The sequence below is a fragment of the Pinus tabuliformis genome, chromosome 2_2 (genome assembly GCF_031772625.1).
Source record: "Pinus tabuliformis cultivar Carrire ecotype Pingquan chromosome 2_2, CPIR1, whole genome shotgun sequence".
Lineage (NCBI taxonomy): Eukaryota > Viridiplantae > Streptophyta > Pinopsida > Pinales > Pinaceae > Pinus > Pinus tabuliformis.
The window spans coordinates 162,838,363-162,857,835 of NC_142300.1; the positions used below are offsets into that span (position 1 = coordinate 162,838,363).

Consider the following 19,473-nt stretch of genomic DNA (forward strand, 5'->3'; position numbering starts at 1 on the left):
GGCCTAAAGAAAGAGCCACATCCATCCTTGAAGAAGCCTATAAATAGAAGAGGACTTGTTCTACTTGAAGCACATTCACTCCCCACTCATTCTAGTGAAGGAAGGGGAAGGAGAAGGCAATGAAGGAAGAAGAGGATGAAGAGGGTCTTTTGTTTGGGCTATTTTCTCTCACACGTGCTAAGGAGAATTAGGGTTTCTGTAGGAAGACCTAGGGTTTCTATCTTCAAGTACGATCTTGGAGAAAAGGAGATAGGTAGGTCAAGCGAAGGTCACCAAAGTTAATCCTCATGCTCTTGAAGTGAGGGAAAGTCAAGTGAAGGTCAAAGAAGGGCTCAGAGGACAGTTCGAAGCTCAACATGTGGCAGCAGCAACTGTTGGGGGGCCGAAATTTCAGATCTGCAGTGGAGGCTGAAATTTCTGTAGCTAGAGGTCGAAGAAGTGCTACTGGAAGAGATTTGACATGGTTTGACAGGATCAAGGTTAGCACATCTTCAAGAGAAGTTGGTCTTGGTCTTGGAGGATTTTGAAGTCGGTCTTAAGGTCTTGGAATTCGTCAATTGAAGAATCTATAAGGAAGAGGAGATTTGCGGCTTTCCCTCTCAAGTGGAGAGGATTTGGCCCTGGCTTGCTGCCTATATTCTATGTTCTTGTTCTTCTTGTTTCGGTAGTTGTTTGATGATTCACAGATATAATAATAAGTAACAAAGCTAATCATACGCAGTTATCAAGTAAAGAGAATTAATCATAATCATTTCCCTATTGAATACTCAACAAGATGTGGATGAAGGGTTCTCCACTACAGTTCATTGTCGACAGTGGGAGCCAAAAGAACCTCATTTCAGCAGAGGTCTTCAAGCAGTTGAGTCTGTCAACCATACCACACCCACAACCATATTCCATCAGGGGCTCCACGAAGGACGAGATCTTCGTGTCAGCCAGCAGTGTCACCTTCCCTATAGCATCAAGCCCTTCACATATGAGGTACTATGTGGTGTTGCTCCTCTTGAAGTTTGTGATGTTTTATTAGGCCAGCCATATTTGTGGCAGCGTTATGTTGTGTATGAGTCCAAGCCTCGCACTGTTATTATTACTTTGGGTAGGAAACTATACAGGATACCGGAGGTATCCCCGCCTACCGCCATCTCTTTGATCTTTGCTAAGCAATGCAGTAAGAGCATCTACCAGACCGGGAAATTTGTTTTCTTTCTGATTTGTCCTCAAAGTAAAGGGAAGATTGTGGCCACATCCATGGCCCCTAGAAAAGGTCCCTCTGTGCAGCAAAAGCAAGTTGACGAGGTCGTGGAAGAATACAGGGCCATCTTCTCCTCACCCACAGTATCCTTGCACTCTCAGGTCAAGCACTGGATTGATCTGACTCCCGAAGCTCCCCTACCTAGTGGGCCAATATACTGCCGCTCTCTTCTGGAGAATGATGAAATCAAGCAGCGGATCTAGGAGTTGCTACAAAAAGGGCTCATCTGACCAAGCTCCTCACCTTGTGGGAGCCCAATTGTACTCGTACAGAATAAGGATGGAACTCGGAGACTCTGCATTGATTATCAGGCACTGAATAAAATCACTATTAGAAACAAGTACCCGATCCCACAGATTGATGACCTTCTTGACCAGCTCAAAGGGGCCAAGTATTTCAGCAAGATTGATTTGAAGTCCGGATATCACCAAGTTCCAATAGAGCCCATAGATGTATGGAAGACTGCCTTCAAATCCAAGGAGGGCCTTTTCGGGTTGACAAATGCCCCTGCAACTTTTATGAGGTTGGTGGATGACATCTTGCAGCCTTTCACCATCTCGTTCGTGGTTGTATATTTGGATGACATCCTCGTCTTCAGCAAGAGTTGGGTAGAGCACTTGCAACATATTCGGCAAGTCCTTCAAACCCTGCGGCAGCACAAGCTATGTGCCAACCTAGAGAAGTGCTCCTTTGGCATGGACCAAGTCCAATATTTGGGCTACATAGTCGACAAGCAAGGCATGCATGTGGATCCGGACAAGATCCAAGCCATTCGAAATTGGATAGCGCTGACGACTATGATAGAGCTTCGCAACTTCTTAGCCCTTGCTAATTTCTACCGAAGATTCATGTTGGGATTCTCTCATATTACTTGGCCCTTGAGTCAAGTTACCAATGGCAAAGCAAAAGCAATGTTTTTTTGGTCTGAAGCACAACAAAAGGCATTCGTTGAACTGAAACACGCCTTTACTTTGCACCAATCCTCACCTTGCTAGACCTACAACAACCATTTGAGATTGAGACAGATGCCTCAGATTATGCTATTGTTGTAATCCTCACTTAGCAAGGGCACCTGGTGGCCTATCACAATGAGACACTCTCTAATACTATTTGTAGGTACCCCTCTAATAAGGAGATGTACTCGATCATGCAAGCCTATTGGCAATGGAAGTAATATATTCTGGGGAAGGAGACAATCATCCACACTGAATATCTGCCTCTTCAATTTATGCGGACACAGGGGAAGTTGCAGAACGTTTGCCATAAAAAATGGTCTACATACCTGCAACAATTCCATATGAACATAAAGTACAAAAAGGGAAGCACCAATCATGTTGCAGACTAGCTCAATCGACCCCCGATTGTGGAACTAAGTACAGTTCTCAACTCTTACAGGTACAAGACCTTTGGATGGCCACAGCTATAAGAAAGTGACTCGGAGTTCACTACCACCTACAAGATGTTGATTAATGGAAAGCCAATTTCGAACTTCCACCTTCAGGATGGACTGTTGTGCTATCTAGGGCATCTTCGTGTTCCTTCAAGCGAGTGTGCCAAGTTGATTTGGGAGGTGCATTACACCAGGGTCGCAGGACACTTTGGTGTCGAGAAGACAATGGCAATACTGGAGAAATATTTTTATTGGCCAATATGTTGGAAAATATATCATATCTTGCATTGTCTATGCCATCACCAAGCCAACTATTAAGAAGCAAGGCATGTACACTCCTTTGCCTACTCCTAGCCGACCTTGGGAATCCATCTCCAAGGACTATATGTCTAGCCTCCCTTCTATCAAGCATGGTAGTGATTGTGTATTTCTGGTCATTGATAGATTTTCTAAGATGGTTATATTGATGGTCTGCAAGAAGAGCATCACAACAGAAGACACTATCAAACTCTTCTTCGAATGAATGTGGGTTCATTTTTGGATTTCACAAACCACTGTATCAGATCAGGATAGCAGGTTCCTGAGCACATTTTGGTCAAGCCTCTAGTCGTTATTGGACACTAAGTTCGCCAAGTCGACTGCATTCCATCCGCAGAATAATGGCCAAACATAGGTTTTCAACAAGATGATAGTGCACATACTACGCATGTACAACTCCAAGTGGGCATGGAATTTCAACCATTGTGTCACATTGATGTCGCAATGCCTCTTGCAACTACACTAGAAGAATTTGCACATGTTTAGTCCGAAGTTGATAAAGCCACCAGATTTATTGAATACATTCAGCACATCCGCCAGTAGGTCCATGATATCCTGGATAAAGCCAATGCCAAGTACAAACAACATCATGATCAACATCAGGTGCCACATAAGTTTCAAGTGGGCGACAAAGTTTGGTTACATTTGCAGAAGGAACGCCTTACTAGATCCCATCGGAATCTTCGACCACTCCGATATGGGCCTTACACCATTACCAAGGCTATGGGTGACAATGATTTTGAGCTCAGCATTCCCCCATTTCTTGGCCTACACCCAGTGTTCAGTGTGGAATGCCGTCTACCGTACTTTCCACCATTGTTGGACACATCAAACATTGTTGATCAGTTGACACCAACAAAGCTCAACCCAGATTGCATTGAACAAGCCATGACTGACCGGATCATGGACACACAGAGTAAGCACACTCACCAACAGAAGATCCAACTGTATTGGGTTGTCAAAGCCTGCTAGCTCTTGCACCAAGGCAAGTGGCTCACCAAGGACCAAGTTCAGCACAAGTTTCCCCATCTCATGGAGGCACTCAATGCAATGGGGACCATTGCTTCCTAAGGGAGGACTCATCCAGGTGGATATTGGTGGCCACTTTCCTATTCCACTTGGACTCACAATAATGTTTCCTTTCAGTTTCCTTAATTCTAGCACAACTTTCTATTTTTGGCAGTTTTTCAGGTCCTAAACTTCCAGATTCGTTTTGAGGTCCTAAAAGAGGCTTTCTAGGAAAACAGAGTGACCAAAAAACTGCCAAAATGTGTTTCCCATAGATGTTTTTGCCTCTTCATGGAGATCTTTGAAACGAGGTATTATGATAGCCAAACGAAGATCCTATGCCAAAGTTACGACCTCGGGAAGTTGGCAGTCTAACTTACCCCAACAAGGCCCAAAATCGTTGGTGCTTCATCTCTTAGGGTTAGGGTTTCACACTTCTTCTTTATGATAAAAAGGCCTTTGAGCCTCATTGTAACACAGTTCAAAAGGCATTTAGCCATCACATCTCTTCTCAGAGATAAGCTACCATCGCCGGAGCTAGTTTGTTCTATTCTGCATGTAAACCGTTTTCAATACTTGTTATTAATTAATTGATTTATTTTTTTCGTTGTATCTTTGTGTTTTGTTTAAATCTCTATTTCATTTTGTTCCTTCATAAATCTGGATAAATAAACTAGAAGAGACATCCATTGTGATGCCTAAACCTATGACAATGGTTTCTTTTAGGAAGAAGTGGCATGGAAGGTATGCTCTATCTTTCAAACAGTTGAGAGTTTTGGAAGTAGTTTTATGATCAATTGTAGGGGTGGCATCAATCTCCTCATATACACTAGGAAAATCAATTTACATGAAAATATTATGGAATTTCGATTTGTCACCAAAAGACAAAAACAATGTTGTGGTGGTGGTTGTGCAACACAAAAGATTGGTATTGGTTCATTAGTGACAAGTAAAAAGGCCATTCTTGGAGTTGATTGAAGAAGGAAGTTAACTAATATTTTTAAAGTGCAAGAATTGCAGTCTTTTATTTGATCCTAGTTGTATAAGTAATATCAATTCCAACTAGAATTCCTCCATTAGTTCTTAAAAGTTAAGTCAAAACGAAATGTTATTTCCTCTAAATAAATATGTCATTTATTTGTTTATGGTGCAAATTTTGAGTTAAGAGCATCTTCAAGGAAATATATAATATTTTGAAGAAGTTACATTGTCATAAGAAGAACTTTTTCCTGAGTCGGTTTATCACCATATGCCTGAGTAATGGGGTATTTTTCTTCATCAAAGGTGTTTATTGCAAAGGTTGAAGAAATCATATTAGCACATTCGTTTTCACTTGATTCACCTTGACTTGCATTATTACTTTGTTGATATACACTTTCCTCTAAGATCCTTCTAGCAAAAGCACATGTACTTTCTTCATGAAAACTATCACAATCTACAAAAATGGATAGACTTATTAACCACGTTGGCAGACTGAAGTGGTGTAGGAGGCCTTTGATCATTTGAGGAATTCCTTTTTTCCCATTGATTGTTTTTGTTACCCTTGTTATTATTATTGTTCCGGGGAGGCATACTCTGCATTTGCATCCTGGTATTCCTTTCCATCTGTATCAGTTGATTATGCATGTCACTTATTTGCTTGGCATGTTTAATTTCCATTTCTTTAACCAATCAGTTTAATTCCTTTATTGTTTCTGACTCTTCTTTAAGTTTAACAGGACCTCTTTCATAACCAAGGATTTCTGACTTTCCTGAAGCTCTTTTATCCTTCTCTAACTCTTCGGCTATGTTTTGGGCATCAACTAGAGAGACAGGATGAGCCTGTCTTATTTCATACTACACTTCTACACGATAAGCCTCAAGGTACGTTTCTAAGTTGTCTTGTCAGGGGGCTTATAATCCTGGGTCATATCCCTTAATAGTTTGTTGAACCTCTGGTTAAATTCTACCAGTGTCTCATTTTCTTTTTTCTTAATGGTATTGAACTCCTTTACCAAGTATTTTCCTTCCCTCCTATCCCCATATTTGTCTCTGAATGTGTTGAGGAGGATTTCTAGAGAGTCAAAGGAATTATCGGCCTTGTCGTGAAACCAGTCAAGTGCATTACTTTGCAATGATTAGAAAAATAATTTCATCCTGACATCTTCATGATTATAGTCTGTAGAATGAGCATATCTCTGGATGAACACAGTGAACTTCTTTATATGCTCTTCAGCATTGATAGCATTATTTCCCTCAAAGATTGGCAATTTGTTCATAGTTGACTCATTCGGCAAATCATGTGGATACCCCTGGATGTTTGCGAAGTTGCAAGGCCCATAGAAGTCACCCATGATATCTTGATTTGGAGGATTAATGAAAAGTAGATGGAGGTCAAAGAGAGCTTCATGTCCAAGAAAATTTAAACGATCTCTAGAATGTAACTTGTTCCATTGAGCTCTTGTAATTTTTTCAGGATCAAGAGCGGGGTTAACCAGGTTACCAGGATTCCTTCTAGAGTACATTCTTGTGAATGGATGAATAAGTGGAGTCGCCACCCAAATAGGAAACCAACCTAAATGTCCAAGCGCTAAATGTGAGAATGAACAAGATGAGAGGATTAGTGAGAAGAAAAATGATAAGGTAATGAGAAGATGAAAAATGATAAGAGAAAGATACCAAAAATGTTGCGGCGTTTATGGAATAATGAATAAAGGATGTAAGATTACAAGATTATGGAGATTGCCGCAAAGCCAAGGTCCAACAAATTGGTCCCTGGCAATAGCGCCAGAAAATGTTGTGTCGCTTGACGAGCTAAATGGAAAAATAAGAGAATAATAATGATGATGTCGTTAACCTCGACAACAAGACAAACTCGTCCCCGGCAACGGCACCAAAAAATTTTGTTGCCTGGATTGTATAGGCACCGCAACAACGCTCAGGATACGGGTTGTCACTTTGTTCCCCACCCACTTTGTTCTACCTGTCTCCCAACAGTAGGCTATGGCGAGTAGTCCCTATGGAATGAGGTGAAGGAAAACAAGTTGGAAACCAACATGTTTGGGAGACAAGGATGAGTGGCCTAGCCACTTGGTTGAATTTAAGCAAGATTATTAATTCAATTAGATTTTGAAGTATGAGACCAATGCCCTAAGGGAGTCACAAATTCTTGCTTATAGTAAATTGGAAGCAAATGACTGGATGGACACTCGCTGCTTGAGATGATTAACTAACCTAAATGATATGCAAGTCCTATGACTTATGTGTGATGCAGTGATCTTGGTTATTTTTAGTTATATGTATAATCTAAATGTAACCTTCCCTTAACTATTTTGAAGTTGGGCTCCAAGGTAGGCTGTGGGAAAAAGGCCATTAGGAAGCGGACTAGGGCCTAATCAATGTTACTTGGGAGCAAGAGCGAAAGCGGGGATCAGGAGCGAAAACGGGAGCGAGAGCGACATTTTCAAAAGCTCCCAATTTGGGAGCGAATCCCGGAGCGATTGTTTTAAAATATATATATATATATATATATATATATATATACATATATGTCAACAAAAACATGTAGAATGATGAATTAGATATAAAAAACATAAAAAAACATAGATTAATCATTGAACCATATAACATCAATCATCTAGAAGTTATAATCTTCATCAACCATGTCCACAAGTTAGTAACATACATATTACAACTGCAACATATTGAGTCTCGTGAATCATGATTCATCAAATTCAATCTTAAATTTTCAACTTCAAGCTTTCAAAATTGAAAATTCAATGTATAACATTTATCATCATTGATCACCAAAGTTGTACTTGTAAGCTAAGTTTAACCATTACAAGAAATAATATCTTAGATATTTCTAACTTCTAACTTCTAACTGTTAACATGAAATGAAATGTTATAAAATGAAACATGAATATGAAATGAAATGAAACAACTGTAGTCTTTCACGAAGCATCATATTCATAATTCACCATCATTACCAATGAGTTATAATTGCCAACTTCAAACTTCAAATTTTCATTTTCACAGACCATAGTCATATATTGTTTACAAAAAATATCATTATGATATGAAAGAGTCAAGAGTCAAGGACTCAAGACTCAACAGTTATGAAAACTAATAGAAACTAGAAAAGACAAGTAAATTGTAAATCTATATGTGGCCCTTGCCACGAGAGTCTCCAGGAGTATAATCAGGTCGTGGTGGTCTTCTAGGAATCTCCCGCATAGACCGATGACCAGAACTAGAAGGCACATGCCCTCCACGTGAGGGTGTAGATGGAGGTGGCGACAGCAAAGGAACAAGACTCGGAACTCGAGCACTGCTACTGGATGGTGGAGGTGGCATGGCTGCTGCAGCTGCTTCATCTTCATCCCTTATAAGTTCCTTTTCCAGTTCTTCAAGATGTATAGTGCCATCCTCCAAATTGTCTTCCTCTGGGTGGTTGTCCCAAATTTTATATGTGGGATCCTCATAAGCCCAATCACAATAATGACTCAACAACCTCAAGTTGTAATGCACATAAACCAAGCTTTCTGCCCGGTTTTCATTGAGTCTGTTTCTTTTCACATTATGTATGAAGTTGTAGGTGCTCCAACACCTCTCTGCAGAAGAAGTATTTACAACTTGTGATAGAACTTTTTTTGCCAATTTTGGCAAAAGTCCCTGGCCGCCATATGTTTCCCACCATGTGAGAGAATCAAATCTGTCTCTGTCTTCCATTGCATGGAAGTTACCAAACAAACCAGTGCCACTGAAATATTTTCCTATTTCAAGGCGCACAGCTGCACATTCCTCCTTTTCAGGTAACAACTTTTCTAATGCTTGCAAATATCCTCTAGTTACCTTTGCATCTAAATGGGGTTTGGTCCTAATCCCACCCCCTGGTGTAGGTTGGCCCAACCAAGATGTAGAGTAGTATTTTGGCGTAAGGATATACGCCAAGCAATGTAGTGGAAGATTAAGTTTATTCCACCGTACACACACAAAATCGTGAATCAGTTTGTACAAGTCGGGATCTCTATTATGAACAGTGTCTTTTATTTGCCCCAACATGGTATCCATCTGCTCATACACCTCGCCAATCACTGGTTTATCTGTATCTGCAAACCGAATCATGTGATAAATGGGCTTGGTGAAATCCAATACTTGCCTCACACTTGACCAAAACTGACCATCAAGAGCGGCCTCCTCCACCAGTTCAAAACCTCACCTGTCAGCTACATTTGTAGCCCTTTCCTTTAATACCTGCCAATCTGGACTTGATACCATGCTAACCAATGACTCTCTTACCTTCAAAAGGCGCCTAAAGGTGAGGTAATAGCTACCAAATCTGGTCTTCGCAATCTTCAACAACTCCAATCTTGAGTTACTACAGAAAAGGCCATGGGTATTGTTATGATTTGTAATAAATTTTATCATTTGTTTGCCTTTCTTGTACAAATCACCAATCCATTTGTATTGTGCATTTTTGTTCTTGACAACATCATGCATCAGAAGATTCAATTTGTGAACCAAACATCGAGACCAAAATATGTTGGGGTATTTATCCTCGATAATTGCTCCCGCTGCCTTACAATTAGGAGCATTATCAGTGACGACTTGGATGACATTGTATTGCCCAATATGGTCAATTGTTTCAAGTAATGCTTCTGCAATGTTGATGGCGGTATTGAACTTGTCTAAGTAATCATATGTAGTTAGAAAGATGGCACCACTAACAGACACAGCAAGAACACTTATCAATGGCTTGCCTTTTACATTTGTCCATCCATCAAATACAATGGACACCCCATGGTCAGTCCAAGAACTTGTCATTCTATTCAAAGAATGTGATATTTTTGCTTTTTCATGATCAAGTCCAATGGTTCTTGTTTGGTCATACCCAGGGCTCTTGTATCCTTTAGGGGCATCATTTATGGCAAAAACCATTTCGTGCCAATAAGGTGAGCGAAGAACATTGAATGGTATCCCACATGCATAGAGAAACCTGTAAACCTTTGAATCCACATCATTCCTACACCCCTCATCAAGGAAATCTGATATGGTTCTACGCCTTAAAGCTGGTGACCCTGTGCCTCCATATCCACTGCATTGGGAGGATGCTGAAGGAGTTCTTTGTGCTTGTGATTGTGAGCTTGCTTCAAAGAAACCCCTTGATTTTTTAGATTTTTATTGGGCTTCCTCCTCTTCCCTTATTTATTTGGCTCTATCTGCTACTTACACAGCTGCACAAGTTTTGATTCCTATTTGTTTATCTCCATCCTGTGGCCTTTTCCCGCAGAGGTGTTTTCTGGCACGGGTGTATGAACCTATGTAATCACTGTTGCAATGGGGGCAATGAAATTTAGTGGTTCCACCCCCTTTCCATGCTTTAGGCCTGTTAACATATTTCCACAATGGGGTTTGGTCTTGTTTAGTTTTTTGAGAGTCATGTTCACCCTCCTCCAGCTCCTCCTCACAGGGGTTTTCATCAAATCCACTTTCTCCCGCGTATTCATCCCCCTCTTCATTTTGGCCCCTCCGTTTCCTACTCTCTAGCACCATAATAACCAAAAAAGCGACCAAGAAGAGAAAAATGCCAAGAAATATAGCCAGGTCCAGGATGTTTGATATTTGTAGGCTTTTGAATACGCAAAATTTAATGGGAATGGGAATGGGAATATGAATGAGAAAATTAATTTAATTTATTTAGATTAATTAATTTTATTTATTAATTTTATTTAGATTCATGATTTTTTACTAAATAAATTAAACTAAACTAAATTAAACTAACTAAACTATACTAAATTACTACCTAACTAAGGTTTAAAATATTAAATTAGTAAGTTACTAACATAACTAACCTCTTTGCAGGCTTGCTCCTTTCTTCTCGGTGCTTGCTCCTCGCTTCTCCTCGCTCCTTTGCTCTTGCTCTCCAGCTTCTCCTCAACTCATTCAAGTGACAATGAATTTTTTTTTTTGCCCCCAAGTCATTTTAAAACTAAATTTTTTTCTAAATGAAATTTGTTTCGCATCCGTGGATTTTTTTTCGCGCGAATCGCTCCCGGCGTCGCGCGCGTCGCTCCCAAAGCGAAAATTAAACGCTCGGGAGCGATCGCTCCTGAGCTGTAATTTTCGCTCCGGGAGCGACCGGAGCGACGCTCCCAAACTCACTCCCGATTTTGGCAGGGAGCGTAAAATTTTTTATCGGGAGCGCGCTCCCGCCCGGAGCACGGATTGGGAGCGGGTTCGAAGGGGGGGAGCGCTCCCCCGCAACTCTGGGCCTGATTAACGATACCTTTTGTTGTGCTCCTATCACTTGTTGCCTTCGACACTGCAAAGACTGTGGCTTTGACGACTGTAAGGTCACTGTGTTAACCACCAAAGAGTTGTCGGGACCCCTCAAGCTAGATGAGAAGGGTTGCCCTATATTTCTATCTACCTAGTTTATGCTAGGAGGTAAATTATTATACAATCTAGATCTAGAATGCTTAATGCAAGATGATGAGTGAAAGTTATATTGAGTTATGATTGCATAAGTTACTTAAGTACTTATTGTGAATTTATCTTAAAGCAAGAGTACTCAACAATATTAAGATACAATCTTAAACAAGATATCAGTGTAAACTTCAACAATATTCCACAAGTTGTTTAACCAATTAAACCAACTTATCCACTTATCAATCAAGATGCCAATCACAGTTAAACAAGACTATACGTGATGTTATTACTCTATGCCAATATTCCCAATAGATTTTAAGTGTTTTGAGTGTGAAATATGATTTCTTATAGCATGAAAAATCATAAGATATACAAAATGTCAGTCACTTTCACAATGCAAATGCTAGGAACAAAATATGAAGACTCTTAGATACTTTTATGTTCCTATGATCTTTTGATGAGCAGCAAGTGACTAATATGACAGTAGTGAACAATTTATAGCAGCAGTAAGCAAGTTATGAGAGCGGTAAGTAAATGTCAATCCAACAATGTTTATGCTTGCTAAAATTAGTCTTCTCAAGATGTATTCTTCAGTGAATTTTCAAATCTGAAATATTAATTACAGCAGTAAGCAACCACAGATGAGCAAGCTAATGATACCAAAATTAGAAGACCAATATGCCCAAAAATAGTAAAATTGCACTAGAACTTGAAAAGTTCAATTTTTTAGGCTTTTAGAGAATTTGATTCAGCAATTTTCAGAACTGATATGTTTACTATAGCAGCCAAACAGTGACAGGTCAACAAGCTAGTCAAGCCTACAACAATGCCCAATATGTCTAAAAATAGCAAAAATTCACCAAAACTAAAAAAATTTAGATTTTTTACCTTAATTAAGTGTGGGTTTCAGAAATTTTAGATCTGAGTTTTTCAGTTATGCAGTAGATTCCAAAAAGCTTAAAAATTATATCTACTTCAAATCCAAGATGCCTAAGTGGCCAAAATTCATGAAAATTTAGATCTTACAATTCTAAGTGATTTTGACCATTAAACATGTGATTTTAGGGCTAAATCTTATTGATTTAATTGTTGTAATAAAACAAAAGTGAAACTAGGGTTTATAGATCAAGCCCTAGGGCCAAAGCCTTCAAGATCTTTTTGTCAAAAATCACCGAAACTTTAGGATCAAGTTGTCACCTAAAAAATATGATTTTTGAGACCTTAAACCTGCAAAACCACGAAGTATTCAGTCCAAAACTTCAAATCTAGGGTTTTAGAGCAAATTAGGGCAAAAGAGGCCAAGAAGAGGCAACGCTAGACCAAGGAAGGCCAATGTTTGGGGATAAAGGGGCTAGAATGATAGATCGAGGGGTAAGGAGGAGAGAGAAGGCCACAAAAGGTCAATGCAGAAGCTCAGAGAGGGGGACGTTGGCAGAGGAGGAGGCTGCAAGGAGGACACTGAGGGTTTCAGGGGCTGTAAGCCCACAGCAAGCCCTCTAGGGCTTCTGTCTAGCCTTCAAGAGGGAAGCCAAGGCCCAAAAGGGCCACGGCTAGGCCCAAGAAGGCCTAAAAGTTTCAACGCAGGAGCTAAGGATGGAGGTTGAGGCCTCTAGGCCTCACAACCTGCCTCAAAGAGGTCGAAAAGGCTAATGCAAGAGGAGAAAAGGCTGACACTAGCCTTGGACGAGCCAGATCTGGTCCTGAGTAGGCTAAAAAGTAATAACCTTGTTTTGAAATTTTTTTCTTCGTTGGACCTGAATTTTGCTAAATAATCTTCAATGAATGGCCTACAAAATTCTCTAGAGAGTAGATCTTACCCTCAAGGGCCTAGGTCTAGCTCTTCTTTCACTTAATCTCTTGATCCAACCTGCAAAAAATAAAATTAAAACACCCATACCCCAAACATATACAAAAAAAAATCTAAAACCCCAACCCAAGTTAGCAAAATAATTTACAATATAAATTTACAAATTATACAAGGGTTTCAAATAGATTTTTGAGAGAATAATGTTTTATAATATATATATATATTTTTTCCTTTGAAGAATGACTAAAACTTCTTTAGAAAATTTATGCTCACTATAGTCTTAATGAAGATTTAATCCACTATATAAAAACTAAAGATGCAAGCAGAATGAGCCTTGCCCACAGTCTGTGAACTTGGAGACCAAGCATTGAGTACCTGCAAACACTATGTATTATCTCAAAATAATCACATGAAGCACAACATAGGAATCTCGCAGTCAATACATACCATAATCAACGAACAAGAACACCTCAAGTTGCACCCGAAAGTCTTTCATTATAGCAGAAAAATAGCTCTCAACGGAACAATAGTTTACAAAAATGCTTCAGCAGATATATTCTAACCAGAGATCAAAATGACTAGAGACTCAACTGACTCTCTAATTTATAGATAAATCCTCCAAATGGGAAACTAACAGCGAGTTTCTTTGATCCTTATCAAAATAATCTTGGTTATTGATAAACACTTCAAGATCTTTTAATCTTGGCCTTTAATTTTTTATTTTTGAGAAATTTTCGAATTTATCATTTAATTCCATTTTTATTAGCTCAAAATTAATTATTTTGAGTTAATTTCTTCAAAATTTTGACTTGGACTTAACCACCAAGATCCAAGGGTCCAAATTTTCTTGAAATATACAATATTCCCTTGGTGGAGGACCTTTAAAAATTGATTCTTTTAGGACCCACGAAATTTTCCACTTGCAAAATTATTTTTTCCTGACAATTTAATTTTGACTCTATTAATTGATTTTCTGACTTAGGATTTAATTTTATTTTGCCAGAAAAATTAATTAATTTACACGAGGGGATTTAGTTATTTTTCCACCCTCAAATACATAAGATTTTTCATTTACAAGACTCACAGAGGGAATACACATTTGGCTTAGACCCTCAAAACACATAACCCATTTGTAACACAATATAATCTAGTAAACCAAGTGATTTGTAATAAAAAAAATTAAGCGAACGAACTTAAATTATTCCCAAACCACTTTTAAATCAGACTCAACTAAAAAAACTAGGACTCACCTAATAATTTGACAATAAATTTCACCCTAGCTTTGGGGTTTAAGCTAGAGGGAAAAAACTTTTCTGATTAGCCTTGTCTAGAAACACAAGTAATCAGTGAGGTTAAAGAACCTCCTAGGATGGAATTCGTCATCAAAATTATAGGCATACCTAGGTTGTTACAAAGACTCAAGGTTTTACTAAGATCATTTACATTACATAACTTTCAAAATGAGATAACCATGACACACTGACTGCTAATATGTGATCCGATCTTTGTTGAAAAATTGGTACTTCTGCTTCCCTGGAACTTTGACAATTTGAGTGCAACATTTGGCCCCATATGGGGACACGTTGCTTCCAAGAAGTAACGTGAGAATCTCAGAATCCTGCATCCAAGGAAACAAAATTCCATCAAATAGATATATATTCAACATCGAAATCATCATACATATATAGAAAATACCGCTGGAATAGGAAATTTACTCTAACAAACTGAAATATAAAAGACATAACATAAATACGTGAAATAAAACTATATAATCAACATGAATTAAAAAGGGAATAGGGTTAGAGATACTATACAAAATGTTTCCCATGGCATCAGATGTCATCGGTGAGGAACAATCTCGGGCATCTGTCCGCTGATTGGTAGATCATTTGGCTGCTTTTCAAATGTCCCTTGCTAAAGTTTGACCCTCTTAGGTCAGTGTGACTGCTCATCACTGCGCTGCATATCTTTGCCAATCTGAAATCTTCTTCTTTTTCTGCTTGGCGAAGGGGATGGGTGGTGGAAAAAGTGACATATCTCTAATTCAAAATGAGGCGGATGCTCCTATGGCAGAACCTATTCACCATTTTCCAACTTCTTTGGGACTTCCACGTGGTACCTTCTTTCTACTTCTCTGTATAATCTAACATTCCACCTATTGCTGCGGGGATAATGGCATAAGATAAATCCATTTGAATGGACCCACCCAAATCAACTGCAAAATTCCTCCAAAGAAGTATTCCCCATACATCTGGCGCATCAATGACAGCTATATCCATGGTAATGATTATCTACGGATAATCGGCTAAGCCTACCTGTAAATATTTAACCAAACCAAGGGCTTCAACCTTTCTAGAGTCCATTGAACAAATGTTATGGTATGGTCTAAAAATCCTTAAGTTTAATTGTTCCATGACCTTCTTGGTCATAACATTCTTAGATGCACCAAAATCTAGCATGCAATTGTGAAGCAATCTATCATTTATGTCCAAAGTAAGAAATAACACTCATGGTTTTCATTAGTCATATAACAGTTGATATCTTTTAACTTAATTTCTTCGTCCTGATGATTATTTCCATCATCTTTTTGTTGAAGCATACCCAAAGCCCTAAAGAAAGATGCCCTTTGAGATGGAATCTTTAAAAGTTCAAGTACTGGGACAGACATCTTAATATTATTTATCCATGCGGCCCAATCCATGTTTAAACCAGATTTGTATCTTTCGGCGGAACCTGTTTATTCTGATTTTGACTTTTACCCTTCCTTTGATATGTATAGCCCTTACTCTTTGCAAGTTCTAGAACTTTTTCCTGAGTCGGTTTATCACCATATGCCTGAGTAATGGGGTCTTTTTCTTCATCGAAGGTGTTTATTGCAAAGGCTGAAGAAATCATATTAGCGTATTGGCTTTCACTTGATTCACCTTGATTTGCATTATTACTTTGTTGATATCTACTTTCCTCTAAGATCATTCTAGCAAAGGCACATGTACTTTCTTCATGAAAACTGTCACAAGGTCTACAGAAAGGGATAAACTCATCAACCACGTTGACAAACTCAAGTGGTGTAGGAGGCCTTTGATCATTTGAGGAATTCCTTTTTGGCCACTGATTGTTGTTGTTACCCCTATTATTATTATTGTTCCGGGGAGGCATACTCTGCATTTTCATCCTGGTATTCCTTTCCATCTGTATTAGTTGATTATGCATGTCACTTATTTGCTTGGCATGTTTAATTCCATTTATTCAACCAATCGGGTTAATTCCTTTACTATTTTTTAATCTTCTTTAACTTTAATAGGACCTCTTTCATAACCAAGAATTTCTGACTTTCTCGAAGCCCTTTTAACCTTCTCTAACTTTTCAGTTGTGTTTTGGGCATCAACTACAGTGACAGATTGAGCCCATATTTTTTCATACTGCACTTCTACATGATAAGCCTCAAGGTACATTTCTAAGATTGCCTTGTCAGGAGGCTTATAATCTTGGGTCATATCCCTTAACAGTTTGTTGAACCTGTAGTTAAATTCTACCACTATCTTATTTTCTTTTTCCTTAATGGTATTGAACTCCTTTACCAAGTATTTTCCTTCCCTCTTATCCCCATATTTGTCTCTGAATGCATCGAGGAGGGTTCCTAGAGAGTCAAAGGAATTATTGGCCTTGTCGTGAACCAGTCAAGTGCATCACTTTCCAATGATAAGACAAATGATTTCATCCTGACATCTTCATGATTATAGTTCGTAGAATGAGCATATCTCTGGATGAACACGGTGAACTTCTTTATATGCTCTTTAGCGTTGATAACATCATTTCCCTCAAAGATTGGCAATCTGTGCATAGTTGACTCATTTGGCAGATCATGTGGATACCCCTGGATGTTTGCGAAGTTGCAAGGCCCAAGAAGTCACCCATGATATCTTGATTTCGAGGATTAACGAAAAGAAGATGGAGGTCCAAGAGAGCTTCTTGTCTGAGAAAATTTAAACGATCTCTAGAATGCAACTTGTTCAACCGAGCTCTTAGAACCTTTCCAAGATCGGGAGCGGGGTTAACCAGGTTACCAGAATTCCTTCTAGAGTACGTTCTTGTGAATGGATGAATAAGTGAAGTCACCACCCAAACAGGAAACCAACCGCAATGTCCAGGTGCTAAATGTGAAAATGAACAAGATGAGAGGATTAGTGAGAAGAAAAATGATAAGGTAATGAGAAGATGAAAAATGATGAGAGAAAGGTGCCAAAAACGTTGTGGCGTTTATGGAATAATCAATAAAGGATGTAAGATTACAATATTATGGAGATTGTCGTAAAGCCAATGTCCAACAAATTGGTTCCCGGGAACAGTGCCAGAAAATGTTGTGCCGCTTAACGGGCTAAATGGAAAAATGAGAGAACAACAATGATGATGTTGTTAACCCCAACAACAAGACAAACTCATCCCCGACAACGGCGCCATAAAATGTTGTCGCTCGGATTGTATAAGCACCGCGACAACACTCAGGACGAAGGTTGTCACTCTGATCCCCGCCCACTTCGTTCTAGCTGTCTCCCAACAGCGAGTTATGGGGGATAGTCCCTATGGAATGAGGTGAAGGAAAACAAGTTGGAAACCAACTTGTTTGGGAGACACGGATGAGTGGCCTAGCCACTTGGTTGAATTTAAGCAAGATTATTAATTCAATTAGATTTTGAAGTATGAGACCAGTGCCTTAATGGAGTCACAAATTCTTGCTTATAGTAAATTGGAACCAAATGACTAGATGGACACCCGCTGCTTGAGATGATTAACTAACCTAAATGATATGCAAGTCCTATGACCTATGTGTGATGCAGTGATCTTGGTTATTTTTAGTTATATGCATAATCTAAATGTAACCTTCCCTTAACTATTTTGAAGTTGGGCTCCAAGGTAGGCCGTGCGAAGGAGGCCATTAGGAAGCGGACTAGGGCCTAATTAACGATACCTTATGTTGTGCTCCTATCACTTGTTGCCTCCAGCGCTGCAGAGACTGTGGCTCTAATGACTGCAAGGTCACCGTGTTAACCACCGAAGAGTTGTTGAGATCCCTCAAGCTAGATGAGAAGGGTTGCCCTATATTTCTATCAACCTAGTTTATGCTAGGAGGTAAATTATTATGCAAGATAGATCTAGAATGCTTAATGCAAGATGATGAGTGAAAGTTATATTGAGTTAATATTGTGTAAGTTACTTAAGTACTTATTGTGAATTTATCTTAAAGCAAGTGTACTCAACAATATTAAGATACAATCTTAAACAAGATATCAGTGTAAAGTTCAACAATATTCCACGAGATGTTTAACCAATTAAACCAACTTATCCACTTATCAATCAAGATGTCAACCACAGTTAAACAAGATTATATGTGATCTTATTACTCAATGCCAATATTCCCAAAGATTTAAGTGAGTGTGAAATATGATTTCTTATAGCATGAAAAATCACAAGAATACAAAATGTTAGTCATTTTCACAACGCAAATGCTAGGTACAAAATATGAAGCCGCTTAGGTACTTTTATGTTCCTATGATATTTTGATGAGCAACAAGTGACTATTATGACAGTAGTGAACAATTTATGACAACAGTAAACAAACTATGACAGCAATAAGTAAATGTCAATCCAACAATCTCTATGCTTGTTAAAATATGCCCAACTACCAAGTAACTTGGTTAACTAAAAAATCAGATATATCAGCCTTCTTAAGATGTATTTTCAGATCTGACATATTAATTACAACAGTAAGCAATCACAGATGAGCAAACTAATGATACCAAAATTAGATGACCAATATGCCCAAAAATAGTAAAATTGCACTAGAACTTGAAAAGTTCATTTTTAGGCTTTTAGAGAATTTGATTCAGCAATTTTCAATATTGATATGTTTATTACAGTAGTGAAATAGTGACAGATCAACAAGCTAGTCAAGCCTAAGACAATGCCCAATATCTCAAAAAAAAAACAAAAATTCACTGAAAACTGAAAAGTTTTAGATTTTTGACCTTAATTAAGTGCGTGATTCAGAAATTTTAGATCTGAATTTTTCAGTTATGCAGTAAATATCAGCCAGCTTAAAAATTAGATCTAGGTCAAATCCAAGATGCCAAAGTGGCAAAAACTCATGAAAATTTAAATCTTACAATTCTCAGTGATTTTGACCATTAAAGATGTGATTTTAAGGCTAAAGTCTTACTGATTTAATTGTTGTAATAAAACAGAAGTGAAACTAGGGTTTAGAGGTCAAACCCTAGACCCAAGGCTTTGAAG

General features: G+C 38.6%; 1 protein-coding gene across 3 annotated transcripts in view; it reads right to left on the reverse strand.

Annotated features, from left to right (window-relative positions):
• Positions 1-19,473, reverse strand: part of HBP5 (SOUL heme-binding family protein) — a 377,592-nt gene that overhangs the window by 134,054 nt on the left and 224,065 nt on the right. Inside the window, exon 7 of one of the 3 annotated variants that reach the window (XM_089404428.1) lies at positions 14,575-14,803. The exons of the other annotated variants lie outside the window; for them this stretch is intronic. Within the exon in view, the coding sequence (XP_089260554.1) occupies positions 14,641-14,803 (163 nt within the window). The 3' untranslated portion in view covers positions 14,575-14,640. Of the gene's footprint in view, positions 1-14,574; positions 14,804-19,473 lie in introns of those variants that run through there. 3 annotated transcript variants of the gene reach the window in all.